Raw genomic sequence first — 15,586 nt, forward strand, 5'->3', positions numbered from 1 at the left:
CATTTCCGTCCAAATGAGACACTGACACTTATTTTAGCATCTTTTGGTTCAGTCAAAAAGAAAGAACTGACTTTCAGAGAGCAACCAGCAGAGCCTCTGGGCTCTTAGAGAACTTTACAGCTAGTGATGTACACATTAAGTGTACTCACTGTCGGTAAGAGCACAAGTGATTTACACACAGCAACCTCCCACGGGAAGCAAAAGGAATAGGGAGAAGATAAAAACAGAAAATGCTAAAAGTGCATCCCGTAGCACCAGTTTTTTTGTTAAAATGCACTTGTGGGACACAGCAGTCACAGACTGGGACATTTATTGCCCCTCCCAAATTGCCCTCAAGGAGGCAGTGGTGAGTTGCCTGATGATGCATCACAGGTTCACAAAGCATTAGCTCTCCCTCCCGAATGCTGATTGGCCAGCTGAGTTTCTCCAGCACGTGTGTTCATTACAGACTCACAGAATCGACTGTGTTTTGCTCTTGTCTCACTGTTTCTCAGCAATGTGGGTTGGCGATGGCCCAGTGGTATTATCGCTGGACTTGTGGAGTGCATTGCCGGAGAGAGTAGTGGATTCGGCCTCATTAGGGGCATTTAAGCGGCTATTAGATAGGCATATGGATGGTAGTATAAGGTAGGGGTGGAGGTTAGATAGACCTTAGGTTTCGGGTAAAAGTTCGGCACAACATCGTGGGCCGAAGGGCCCGTACTGAGCTGTATAGTTCTATGTTCTATGTTAATCCAGAGCCCCAGACAACGTTCTGGGGACACGGGTTTGAATCCCGCCAGTGCAGATGGTGGATTTGAATTCAATACAATATCTGGAATTAAGGATCTAATGATGACCGTGAATTGATTGTTGGAAAAACCCATCTGGTTCACTAATGTCCTTTAGGGAAGGAAACTGCCATCCTTACCTGATCTGGTCTACATGTGACTCCAGACCCACAGCAATGTTGTTGACTCTTAACTGCCCTCTGGGCAATTAAGGATGGGCAATAAATGCTGCCTGGCCAGCGACGCCCTCATCCCATAAATGAATAATGGAAAAAAAAAGTCAATTACTAGGACAGCAGCTAGGATAACCAGGGTCATCATGCCCCCAGCAGCTGGTGAAAATATCCAGGAGATCTTAAAACTGGAATTTGGTGATTTCATTCTGTAATTTGACCCTTCCTGGTGGTTACTGCTGTATTATATCACACAGACAGTACACCTTGAAGAGATATGCTTGTGATATCATCATTGTTTCAGGGTCACCTGAGGTTATAAAGATCTCAGACTCCATCATAACTTGGGGTCATTTGAAGCATGGCATACTGATGCAAGTGCTACTGTTTGCAATCAAATGGCTCAATTTTACCCCAGACACTGAAGTGCTTGCAACTGTGATATATGTCCGGTATGTACCAGGAAGTGTAATAAATATCTGTTGAATCTTTCAATACCAGCATACCTACACCTACTCCTTATGTTGTGAGAGCTAACATAAGCGTTGCCATATTGGGTACAAATACCCTGGAGGCAATGCCCACACCTCAGTGGCGGATTAGCTACAGCCTGTTTAAGTTGATTGCGTTCACAGTCAACACAGCCACACAGATGTAGCATATGGAAGATGGAATGTAAGCAGTGTGGCAGTGCCACGGACATGGACTGGGCTGGGGAATGTCATCACGGCAATCTGCTGGAAATACTCATGTCGAACCTGGCGAATCTAAGCAAGGGTGGACAGAGGAGCCAGGAGGTGCGACCAATCCAGAGGGGAATTGTTACTGGCTGTTCTCAACTGCTGCTGCCTGCTCAAAAAAATTCAAGCAATGGCCCAACAATGCTTCAGACACAGTTGGCTCCCTGGGCCCCACACCATGTTCCCTCCCCTTCCTCTGAAAGATAACCCCCATGTCCTAAGCTAAGGGGCATCACTGCCTCCATCTGAGCTATGGGGTTAGAAATCTTGCATTGATTAAAATCTCTAAAAGGTTAGAAACGTAGAGAGCTCTTTGCTGAATCCCCTCATGTGCTATTCCTCCTATTTAATATTCAAGCATAGATGTTATTGGAAACGGGTAGAATCCTAACACCATCCCCCAACACGACTAAAACGGTTTTGTCGTGCATAGATTTGGAAATGACAGGTCAAAGCTCAATCACAGCACATCACACCACCAATGTCAGCATACAAGCTCCTGGAATATCAGGGAATACTAGCCCTTCACCCTGCAGAATGGCAGCCCTGCTTTTAAAATCTCATCATTCCCTTGTTAGACTCAATGGGTCGAATGGCCTGATCTGCTCCTATGTCCTATACCTTAAAGTCTGCCTAGATTGTATGCTCAGATCTCTGTTGTGGGGTGTGAACCCACAGCACAGGGTCCCAGAAGGGAAGGCAACTGAGCCACAGCCGAACAGGAAAAACAGAAGCAGGAGTAGGCCATTCGGCCCTTCAACATTCAATATGATCATGGCTGATTATCCAACTCAGTCCCCTGTTACTACTTTCTCCCCATACCATTTGGTTCCTCCAGCCCTTAGGACTATATCTTACACCTTCTCGAAAACAATATTTTTGACATATTCTTCTATGCCGCTGTTGTGTATCTGTGTTGCATTCCATTTGATAATTAGTGCACTCCCTGTTACCAATCAAAAGAAGTCCTAGAACAGCCGACAAATCATGTGCTGTCCATTCATCTCAGCCATGGATCCCATGGCCTTTCTGTATCCAAACACAGGTACTAGGAGCAGCAGGCCATTCGGCCCTTTGAGTCTGCTCTGCCATTCAATACAATTACAACTGATCTGCCTACGATCTCATCTCATGCATTCTCTTGATCAAATTATTTTCAAAAGTAAATAAACTGCAGCAATTCACAGCTCCCACCACATGCAAGGAAAAAAACCCCACTCCAGCTCATGTACAAAAAAAACATTTTTTAAAATACACGAGCAAATGGTGCCACAGAAACCAAATCAAACAAAACTGCTAAAATAGTAGAAAGCAGGCCATTCATCCCATTCATGCCAGATATAATGCTCCTGATCACCATTCTTTATCTCATTTTATTCAGATATCCTGCTCATACTCAAAAGGGCTCAGTGACCTACTCTGCTTCCTTGTTTAAATAAAAACCGAAAGAACTGCGGATGCTGTAAATCAGGAACAAAAACAAAGTTGCTGGAAAAGCTCAGCAGGTCTGGCAGCATCTGTGAAGGAGAAAACAGAACTGAGGAAGGGTCACCGGACCCGAAAAGTTAACTCTGTTTTCTCCTCCACAGATGCTGCCAGATCTGCTCAGCTTTTCCAGCAACTTTGTTTTTGTTCCTTCTTCCTTGTTTATATGTCTGTATCCTTTCTCCCCTATCTAAGGTACCTATTTAAATGAATCTAACTGCTCCAGGTGATACCTCATTCAGATTTTAAGCAACCTTTTGGGTTAACTAAAGAAAATACACTGAGAGTTTGACAAATGGGAAGGTTTTGACTGGAAGAGACAATAAAGGCTGAGTCTACAGTAATAAGGGGTGTTAGGGAAAATTCTCAATGAAGGGGCACACCCTCCAAATTATTACCCCTCAGATTCTGGCCCACTGACTGTGTGTGGCCTGGTGTACTCAGTGCTATTTGAATTAAAGGCAAGATATTTCAGCTCATTTCATAAAAAACACACCAAGAGCAGGAGTAGGCCACTCAGCCCTTCAAACCTGCTCCACTGTTCAATATGGCTGATCATCCAACTTTCCCACTTTCTCCCCATATTTTTCAGTCCTTTCACTCCTAAGAACGTAGAACAGTACAACACAGTACAGGCCCTTCAGCCCACGACATTGTGCCGACCTATTATCCTATTCTAAGATCAAACTACCCTGCACACCCTAGATTTCACTATCGTCCATGTGCCTATCCAACAGTCGCTTAAATGCCCCTAATGTGTCTGACATCTACATCTTTCTTCAAACGTTTTCTGTGGCAGTGAATTCCACAGGTTCACCACTCGCTGGGTGAAGGAATTTCTCCTCATCTTAGTCCTAAATGACCCACTCCATATTCTCAGACTGTGAACCCTGGCTCTGCATTCCCCTGGTCATCAGGAACAACATTTACCCTGTCTAATCCTGTCAGAACAAGCCATTACTGTTTACAAGAAGGAGTTAGATATAGTGCTTAGGGCCAAAGGGTATTGGTTGGGGGGTGGGGGGAGAGAGTGAGAACAAGGGACTGATCATATTGAATGGAGGAGCAGGTTCAAAGGACCGAATGGCCCACTCCTGTTCCCTTTTTGTGTTTAAAGAAAAGGTATGAAAATGAATTCCCGTGCACTCTCAATGGAGCAACGTTTTATAACACAGCCGCTGTGTCACACAGGATCAAAATTAGATTCCAGAAAGCAACATGTTAGAAAGAGGACGCTTAGAAACGCAATGCTTGAGAGGCACACTGTGTAGCCAGGGAACGCTGTTGCTGTGAGTTTGCAGTGGATCCCCTCCCCACTCTCCCAGACAGTCAAATATAGACAAAAAGTGAATGAGTTTAAACGGCAGAGAGGTCATACCTGCTACAGGAGAAGGTTTACGAAGCACCAACCATCTACTCTTCCACTGTACCGGGGACCGAGTGCAATGTGTGTGTGAGAGAGAGAGAGAGAGAAGTGAAGGAAAAGACAACTGTCAATGAAGCATCCCGCACCACACACATACACACAAAATATGAAATCCACATAAACCGTTCGACCCCCAGCCAAGCAGATCCACAAACCTTTTTTCCGTCTCTCAGTTTTACTTGCCCTTCCGCGACAACCGAATCCGTCATCTTCAGTCATGATTTAAACAGCTGCAAACTCTGCAGGGTCACTTTCAAAATAGCTCACACTGAGCTGTGCGATCCCAGAGCCCTGACTTAGACCACAGCTAACAGCGAGCGCTGTCACTGACGCCTCTCCACCACACACCAAGCCCCATGTGTGAAACACAACTCCCTTCTTAAAGGGGAACACCTCACACAGTTGAACAGCGTGCATAAAAGGCCCTTTGGCCCTTCGACTCTGTTACACCGTTCCCATTTTCTAGCACCTGGCCCGTAGCCTTGAAGGTTACAAGTGTGGACCCAAGTATTTTTTAAAGGTTGTAAGATTTCCCACCTCAGCTACCCTCCCAGGCAGGAAATAAAAACAGAAGTAGCTGGAAAAGCTCAGCAGGTTTGGCATCATCTGTGAAGGAAAACGCAGAGTTCAAGCTTCAGGTCTGGTGACCCTTCCTCAGAACCGGACCCTTCCTCCCAGGCATCGCGTTCCAGCTTCCCACCACTCGCTGGTGAAAACATTTTTTCCTCAAAGCCCCTCGAAACCTCCTGCCTTTCACCTTTAAGTTATGCCCCCTCCTTACTGACCCTTGAACTAAGGGGAACAGCTACTTTCCATCTCTGATTTCTCCCTACAGATGCTGCCAGGCCTGCTGAGCTTTTCCAGCAACTTCTGTTTTTGTTTCTGACTTCCAGCATCCGCAGTTCTTTCGGTTTTTATTTTGCTTGCTATCCACCCTGTATAGGCCCCTTATAACTCAGACAGATCCCCCCTCAACCTTTCCTGCTCCAAAGAAAACCACCTCATCTCTTCTTTGCTGAAATGGTGAATCTCCTCTGCACACTCTCCAGTGTGTGCGAGCCCAGAGCTGCACACAGGCACTTCAGCTGTGGCTTAACCAAAAAATCAGGGTTAGCATCAAATGCGAAACACTTTGCCTCTCCACAAATCTACTGAAAAACAGCTTTGCTCATTGATGATGGCTTTATTTTTGGGCATGGGGCATTTTCTTTCTGTTCCCTTACAGATGTGGGCATCACTGGCTGGGCAAGCATTTATTATTGCCCGTCACTAGCTGCCCTTGAGAAGGTGGTGGTGAGCTGCCTTCTTGAACCGCTGCAGTCCTCCTGCTGTGGGTTGACCCACAATGCCATTAGGGAGGGAATTCCAGGATTTTGACCCAGTGACACCTAGAGGAACAGCAATATATTTCCAAGCCAGGATGGTGAGTGGCTTGGAGGGGTTCTGAGGTTTGCATTGCCATGACTCCTATGTTGCACATGTTCCTTTTATTAGTTTGAGGGGTACCAGGCATTACCGAAAATGTCAGCATTTGTTGCCTATATCTAATTGCCCTTGGAGAAGGTGGCGGTGGTGTCTGACTTATTGAATCTACAGTCCATGTGGCTACATTCAAATCGCTATTAGGAAGGAACTGCCTTCACCATATGGACTGCAGTCATTCAAAACAGGACTTTCTCCGGGGGAGGGGGTTAGAGAGAGCAGTGTGATGACACCCACCTCCCAGAAACAACTGAACAAACAGTCACGTCTCAACACAAGCACCATTTCACACACACACACACACGTGCACACACAGACACACACACGCGCACACAGACACACACACACACACGCACACAGACACACAGGCACACACACGCACACACATACACGCACACAGGCACACACATACACGCGCACACACACACACCCATACACATACACGCACGCACACGCGCACACACACAGACACACACACGCGCACACACACGCACACAGACACACACACACGCACACAGACACACACACACAGACACACATGCACACACACACAGACACACGCACACACACACAGACACACGCACAGGCACACACATACACACGCACACACAGACACACGCACACAGACACACACACGCACAGACACACACGCACACAGACACACACACACAGGCACACATGCACACACACGCACACAGACACACACACACACACTCTCACACACACAAACTCTCACACATGCACACACGCACACACAGTCTCTCTCTCACACACACACACACGTACACTCATACACACATTTGTACACACACTCATGCACACACACAAGCACACACGTACACTCATACACACACTCATACACACACATACACTCATACACACACTCTTACACTAATACATACCCACACACACAAGCACATCCTTTCACACACACACACACTCACATGCAAGCACACACACAGACATGCACAGAGATGCAGACACATGCGTGCACACACATTCACGCACACACATGCCGACATGCACAATCTACACACAGTTAAACACACAATCTCACACACACAAACACAGACACACGTCCATACGCACTCACACACAGACACACACAAATACACACACTAATACATTCACACACACGGTCAGGCTAATGTTTTGAGCGCATAGTTTCATTTAATAAAACATTAGAATAAAAAAAAGGCTAGCCTGATAGCGACCATGCAACCATTGTCAATTGTAAAAACCTGTCTGGATCACTATAAGACCGTAAGTAGGCATTCAGCCTATGATGTCTGCTCTGATATTCCGTGAAACCACTGATCTGATAATCCTCAACTCCACTTTCCTGCCCTTTCCCCAAAACCCTGAATCACTTACTGATTCATAATCTGTCTATCTCACTAATGTCTTTAGGGAAGGAGATGTGCCATGTTTTCCTAATCTGGCCTACTTGTGACTCCAGACCCACAGCAATGCGGTTGATTGGTAACTGCCCACTGGTTAAGTAAAGAGCACCATTAACAGCTGGCCTAGCAGGGACCCCACATCCTGCGAACACATTAAAAAAATCATGCACACGCTGACCCCAAAGCATAGACACGGGCCCACATGTGCACATACATGTAAATACAAAAAGGGCTGTCACGTACTTATCAGCGTTCATATATATATATATAAACGCATGCATAAACAGATGACTATTTCAAGGGCTTGTCAAAATTCCTTCTGTAAATTGTTCATGAGTTGATTCCCAGAAAGGCTGCTGTTTTCTTTTCCTTAGGCCTATAAGGATAACGCTTTGGTTCCGGGCTCCTGCTCCCACTCTCTTATTCCTGGGTTGTACAGGGCAGTTTTGGGGGTGGGGAGGGGAGAGCAAAGGTCCAGATCGAGGAGTGGGTGGTGGGTGCGGAATACTGTGACCTCAACGACTTTGATTTCAGCTCTCCCTAGGCATTCCGACCACAGGCAGAGGGAGAATCCAGTCAGTGTGTATTGACAGCCTTGTTAACCAGGAGAGGGCTGGGGGACGGTGGAGAGGTTGGAGAGTCACAGTCTGATGCTGTCGACACCTCACCACGGCACGCGCACATCCGGCAGGGGCTGGTGAGCAGGGGTTCGAGGCAGCAGGTGGAATGTTGGCCTATGCTGCAAGGAGAATCGAGTTTAAAAGTGGAAAAGTGTTGCTACGGCTGTACTGGGCCTCAGGCGACCCGCAATTGGTGCAAAGATTGCCCACTTTCAGTCTTTGATAAAGGACACGATTGTCTCAGGAGCAGCTCAGTTGACTCCTGGGATGAAGGGCGTATCCCGTGTGGAAAGGTTGAGCCGTCGTCTGTGTCCAGCGCAGATTCAAGGGGGCGGTGGCAGCGGAGGAGGGTTTGGGCCCAATGGCATCAGCAGCAGCTGTATCGACGAGGTGGGCCCGAAGCAAACTCGGTGGCAGCGGAGTCAAGTTTGGGTGGTATCGGTGCCATCTGCATTGGCGAGGTCCGGCAAGGACTCATAGTGGCAAGATGGCACTGGGGAATGGCAACTTTCGTTTCAGAGGCAGCGCAGCGAAGGAGACTAAACGCTGGCCACCAGGCCAATGGCCCATGACGAAGCACTTTACAAGAAAGACTGTAATGTTGGACCATTTCTTTATTTCTTCATTGTTCTGCCTTGAGATTCTATGTTTTTGTTTATTTTTCTGTGTTTTAAGATGGTAACACGATGCAACACTTTTCACTGTATTTTTGTAACAAGATACACGTGACAATAAATAAATCAAATTTCATTCATACATGGGATCTGAAGGTCCAGCACTTATTGCCCATTCCAAATTGCCCCTTCAACTGAAGCACTTGCAAAGCCCTTTCAGACACTGTTAAGAGTCAACCCCATTGCTGTGGGTCTGGAGTCACATGTAAACCAGATTAGATAAGGATGGCAGTTTCCTTCCCTAATGGGCATTCATGAACAAGAAGGGTTTAAGACAAATGACACTCAGTTAGTTTCTACTTCCAGATGTTTGCTGACTACAATTCCATCACCATCCACGGCGCGATTCAAATTTGTGTCTCCAGAACCTGGGTCCCTAGATTACTCGTTGAGCAACAATACCGTCTCCTCCATTGGATCTACAGTGGACCTCCACCCATTGGAATTTAGAAGAATGAGAGTTGATCTCTAAAAACATATGAGATCCTGAGAAGAAATGACAGGGTGGATTCCGAAAGGGTATTTCCTAATGTCAGGTAGACTAGAGCCAGGGAGATGGTCTAAAAATTAGGAGCCTGTCTTATAAATAGAGAATTTTATTTTCTGTCTCAGAGGGTTGTTAGTCTGTGGAACTCTCTTCCCCAGAAAACAGTGGCAGCTGGGTCATTAAATACAGTCAAGGCTCAGTTAGATAGAATTCCAATTGACAAGTGAGTTGACAATTATGAAGTGGGGTTTTAGTTGTGACAGGCAGCATGTCTGTTCAGGCTTGGAGGACCGAAGGGCCTGCTCCTGTGCTGTAATTTTGTTCTTTGAAAGTAGGGATGAAATGAAGTAGCCGTAGTCTTATTGGACCATAGGGCTGCTCTCTGATTAGAGACACACACAGATTCTCCAGCATTGGCAGTTCCTACTATCCCACACAAAACCGGTGGTTGTTTAACCTGAGTGAGGATCGAGAAGGGGAATCCTTCACAGGAATCTCAGCTAGTGCAGGAATTGAACCCACACTGTTGGAAGCATTCTACACTGCAAACCAGCTGTCCAGCCAACTGAGTTAAACCGACCCCCACAACCTCAAGCCCATCAGCCATGTTTTTTATGGAATGGTAAAGCAGGTTGGAGAGGCCAAATGGCCTGTTCCTAATGATTGTGGTTTTGTTTTGCATTGTATTCAGAAGGTAAGGCTGCTAATCACTCCCTGCCAAATCCACAGGGAGTGAAGCTGGCTATATTACTCTCTGAGATAACAAGGTGTAGAGCTGGATGAACACAGCAGGCCAAGCAGCATCAGAGGAGCAGGAAGGCTGACGTTTCAGGCCTAGACCCTTCTTCAGAAATCCTGTCATTTGCTGCTTGGCCTGCTGTGTTCATCCAGCTCTACACCTTGTTATCTCAGATTCTACAGCATCTGCAGTTCCTACTATCTCTCTGTTGTTATTCCAGGGTTAGCCTGTTTACTTCCAGATAAACTGGAGACTCTGAGGAGGTTACTATTCAGTACCAAGCTAGATGTTTACTCGATGGCCTCGCAGGATCTTGCTCTGCAATTGTTTATCAATATTTATCATCTGATTGCTCATCAGTAGCCACAGCCCATCCTATCAGCACCGGCTCTCCGTACAAGCCATTCTTTTCATGACACTTTCCTGCCTTTTCACCGTAACCCTCCACATTCTTCGTTTCCATTTTCACAGGCGACAGGGGAGCGCGGGCTCAGCCCTGGCACAGGGTCAAGGGGCAGAGTTGACTGGTCCTCATCCCAAGATGGTGTCACAGCAGGAAGCTTCAGCTGGAGCTCATCCACTCCTTCTGTTTCTTTGTCGTTCTCTTTTGTGTTTTGTTTTTCTCTCGTGTTTCTTCTCGATAAAATACTGAACTCCTGGCCTCAGCACAGGCTTGCACTCTGGGCCTCAGTGTGGACCTGGCGAGGTGTCCTCTCAAGCCCAGAGTGCTGTCTCCCAGGCCGGCAGGGCAGGCTCTCGGTGGCCCATGGGTTTTTTTTTGGCACAGCATGCACTTCCAGCCTCAAGATGACTCCAGAGTGCCTCCTGGTCTTGAGGTGAAGCCCGGCGTAGTCTGGTGTCAAGGCCCAGTACAGACAGGAGGCTAGGTGCCAGTGCAGTCTGGGGGCCAGGTGCCAATGCAGGCTGGAGGCTAGGTGCCAGTGCAGGCTGGGGGCTAGGTGCCAGTGTGGACTGGGGGCTAGGTGCTAGTGCAGACTGGGGCATGAGGTGCCAGTGTGGACTGGGGGCTAGGTGCCAGTGCAGGCTGGAGGCTAGGTGCCAGTGTGGACTGGGGGCGAGGTGCCAGTGCAGACTGGGGCGCTAGGTGCCGGTGCAGACTGGGGGCTGGGTGCCAGTACGGACTGGAGGCTAGGTGCCAGTGTGGACTGGGGTCTTGGTGCCAGTGCAGACTGGGGGCTAGGTGCCAGTATGGACTGGAGGCTTGGTGCAGACTGTGGACTGGAGGCTAGGTGCCACTGTGGACTGGAGGCTAGGTGCCACTGTGGACTGGAGGCTTGGTGCCAGTGCAGACTGGGGGCTAGGTGCCAGTGCAGAATGGAGGCTAGGTGCCAGTGCGGACTGGAGGCTTGGTGCCAGTGCGGACTGGAGGCTAGGTACCAGTGCAGACTGGAGGCTATGTACCAGTGCAGACTGGAGGCTTGATGCCAGTGCAGACTGGAGGCTTGGTGCCAGTATGGACTGGAGGCTAGGTGCCACTGCAGATTGGGCTTGAAGGTCCGCTGTTCTGAACTTTTCATTTTTACGATCTGTAATGCTGTACTTTTTATTTCATTGATACCACGGGATGAACAAGAGTCTCCAAAATATCCGTTAAAGTTTCAATCATGGGGGAATGACCTGATCAGAGAAACGTTGCCCCAGTAAGTAGAATCCATGATGAACTGCTTTCTAATCATAGGGAGTCTCTTGCTGCATTGGCTTCTCATAGACTGACTGTGACTGAGGAAGTTGATGAATTCTTCTAATTCCGCTTCTGAGTGGCACCAAATTCCTCTTGCATCAGCACAAATACAGATGGTGATGTTACCGTGTGAGTGAGCAGCACCTAATGAAGGAGTTAGTGCGAATCAAACAGGAGGCCCTGAAAATCAAAAGGTAACTCTCGAGAAAAAATCTCTTGCAGCTCCTCCTTTAATATTTGTGTACAAGTGCAGATTGCTTTTGGATTTCAGTTTTTGCAGGATGTTAAAGGCCACTGCCCTTGTTTTTGTGTTTCACTCACCAACAAAGGATTTTCACACTGGGGACTAACATGGAAGACAGTGTTTATTTTAATTCTTATATGGGGTGTAGGCTTACTGACACTCATTGCCTTGAACTGACTGGCTGTTAAGGTTGTTTCTGAGGGCAGTTAAGAGCCAACCCCATTCTGTGGGTCTGGAGTCACGTGTTGTCCAGACTAGATAAGGACAGCAGGTTCCCTTCCCAAAATGAACAATTGGCAATGGTTACACGGTTACCATTAGAGGAGCTTTTTATTCCAGAATTTAATGAATTTCACTGAACCTGGACCATCTGCTAGCATTCTGAGGAAGCGTCACTGGATCTGAAACATTAACTTTGATTTCTCTCCACAGATGCTGCCAGACCTGCTGAGCTTTTCCAGCAATTTCTGTTTTAGTTTCTGATTTCCAGCATCCGCAGTTCTTTCAGTTTTCACTTGCCAGGATATCTAACCCAGAGATCTCAGCACTGTGATGTTGCAGTATGGTCACTAGACTCACAGTTCCAAGGCCTGGGCCAAAACTCTGGCAACATGAATTCAAATCCCATCAAGGAAACTCGTGGAATTTAAATGCATCTGATCAACAATCTGGGGAATATGGAAAGGTGATCTCAGGGATGATTACAATGAATTGTTATATAAAACCATCTGGTTAAATCGTGTCCTTTAGGGAAGGCAAATCTGCCATCCTTACCTGGTCTGACCGACACGTGACTCCAGACCCACAGTAACGTGATTAACTCTTAATTGTCCCCCTGAAGTGACCCAAAGAGCCAATCAGTTTAAGGGCAGCTAGGGACAAATGCTGGACTTGCCAGTGATTCCCCCATTACACAAACAAATAAAGAAAAAGCTGACAAATTTGTTCATGTGATCTTTCTGAATATTGTCCAGTGGTTTTCCACCTCCATTGAAAAGCATGTCTGAACCCTTGGGGGGGGGGGGGGGGGGGGTCCATAGCTCTAGGAGAATCTAGAATCCCAGCCCAGACTTCCACCCCTTGCCTCATAGTGGGGCGGCACGGTGGCTCAGTGGTTAACACTGCTGCCTCACAGCGCCAGGGACCTGGGTTCAAATCCATCCTTGGATGACTGTCTGTGTGGAGTTTGCACATTCTCTCCATGTCTGCGTCAGGTTCCTCTGGGTGCTCCGGTTTCTTTTCACAGTCCAAAGATGTGCAGGTTAGGTGGATTGGCCATGCTAAATTGCCCATAGGGATGTGTAGATTAGGTGGGTTATAGGGTTATGGGGGATGGGTCTGGGTGGGATTCTCTGAGGTTCGGTGTGGACTTGTTGGGTCGAAGAGCTTGTTTCCACACTGTAGGGATTCTATGATATCCTAAACCTCTACTGTGACCCATTTAAACTATAAGAAATAGGAGAAATCTGGAGAACGTTCACCCACCATTTTAATAACCAAGCAAATCACATCCAGAACATTGGCTGGGTTACATGAATAAAGGTGTACATTATATCATACAAACCCAATGAAATGTGGATGTGAACCCACATGCGGTATATTCTGGCCACCACATTTCAGGAAGGTGTGAAGGGGGAGCATGGGAACGAGGAAGGGATGGTGGGTAGAGTGAATGGAGGTGGGCAATCTCCAAGAATGAGGAAGACAATTCCAATTGAATTCAAAGACTGGAGGATCCAGGATTGTCCCCTTGGAACAGAGAAGACTAAGATCAGACATCAAAACAGAGATCGAAAACAGAAATTGCTGGAAAAGCTCAGCAGGTCTGGCAGCATTTTTTTTTTCTTTGTTCATTAATGGGATGAGGGCATCGCTGACCAGGCAGCGTTTATTGCCCATCCCTAATTGCCCAGAGGACAGTTAAGAGTCAACCACATTGCTGTGGGTCTGGAGTCACATGTAGGCCAGACAAGGTAAGGATGGCAGTTTCCTTCCCTAAAGGACATTAGTGAACCCGATGGGTTTTCCTGACAATCAACAATGGATTCATGGTCATCGTTAGATTCCTAATTCCAGAGTTTTTTTTAATTGATTCCAAATTCCACCATCTGCCGTGGCGGGATTTGAACCCATGTCCCCAGAATGTAATCTGGGTCTCTGGATTAACAGTCCAGCAATAATACCACGAGGCCATCACCTCCCCAGCATCTATGAAGAGAAATCAAAGTTAACGTTTCAGGTCGAGTGACCCTCCGTCAGAACATTCCTCAGCATCCACAGTTCTTTCAAAACAGAGAATGCTGGAGAACCTGAAGATGACTCCATTGGGCTCAGAACATTAACCTCTGATTCTCTCCCCACAGATGCTGCCAGACCAGCTGAGTTTCCCCAGCACTCTCTGGTTTTATTTTAGACCTCCAGCTTCCACGATATTTTGCTTTTATTTGAAGGCAAAGATGAGATTTGGCAGAGATGTTCAAAATAGTAAAGGATGTAGACAGAGTAAAATAGAGATTGATTCCAATGGAGGATAAGCTGGGGATGAGGGGGCTTAAATATTCAAGTGACAAGAGAGAGAACCAGTGACAACACGAGGGAAAACCTTTCAGTGCAATGGGTGGTTAGAATCTAGGAAGCAGTGTCTGATAGGCTGGTGGAAATGGGTTCAATAATAGACTTTGGAAAGGAAGTGGATCAAAATCTGAAAGTAAATTTGCTGAGACATAGAAACATAGAAAGCTGGAGCAGGAGTAGGCCATTCAGCCCTTTCAGTCTGTACCACCATGTATGGTTGGTCATCCAACTCAGTCCCCTGTTCCCACTTTGTCCCCATACCTTTTGGTCCCTTAGCCCTAAGAACAATATCTAACTCCTTCAATGTTTTGGTCTCAACTGCTTTCTGTGGCAAAGAATTCTACAGGTTCATCACTCTCTAGGTGAAGGAATTTCTCCTCATCTCAGGGCTAAGTGGCCTACCCGGTATCCTTAGCAACACAAAGGAACTGCAGGGAGTGAGATTACTCCTAACATGATTTAGTCCAGGATCAAGAAGCTGTTCAAGAGGCTGTTCTAATCTATGATTCCTTTCTGCACTTGCAAATCTGCACTGACAAGGGCCCTGGGACCACTCCGGATTTCTGAAAGGACCACTCATGAGTGAGCTCATCAATATGACACCCACCCACACCTCCCTGTCACCGCTAAAGCCACATCGAGCATTCCCGTCTCAGGCTTGCTGAACTCTAGTGAGATATTGTCTAATCACATGACCTTCCCTTTCCCATCAATCACAGCCCAGTCAAGCATTTCATCAACACCATGACATTTTCATGATGAGTAAAGCAACGTAAGAACTAGGAGCAGGAGTTGGCCATTCAGCCCCTCAAGCCTGCTTCGCCATTCAATACAATCATGGCTGATCTCACCCCAGCCTCAATTTCACTTTCCTGCTCACTCCCCATAACTCTTCAGCCCATCTGAATAAAAGCCTGCCTATCTTCTCCTTAAATTTACTCAATGTCCCACCAATCCACCACACTCTGGAGTAGTGAATCCCTCAGATTTATGACCCTTTGACAGATGTAATTTCTCCCTCATATTTGCCAGCCCTTCAATGCTGTCAAAGAAAATAGGAGAAGGAA

General features: G+C 47.0%; 1 protein-coding gene across 1 annotated transcript in view; it reads right to left on the reverse strand.

Annotated features, from left to right (window-relative positions):
- dok7b (docking protein 7b) overlaps window positions 1-4,813 on the reverse strand; it is a 93,926-nt gene extending 89,113 nt beyond the window's left edge. The window contains exon 1 of the mRNA XM_048594088.1: window positions 4,750-4,813. Coding sequence (XP_048450045.1) covers window positions 4,750-4,813 — 64 coding nt within the window. The remainder of the gene's footprint in view (window positions 1-4,749) is intronic.
- Window positions 4,814-15,586: the final 10,773 nt, after the last annotated feature.

This window comes from Rhincodon typus, chromosome 3, assembly GCF_021869965.1.
Source record: "Rhincodon typus isolate 14 chromosome 3, sRhiTyp1.1, whole genome shotgun sequence".
In the NCBI taxonomy this organism is placed as follows: domain Eukaryota; kingdom Metazoa; phylum Chordata; class Chondrichthyes; order Orectolobiformes; family Rhincodontidae; genus Rhincodon; species Rhincodon typus.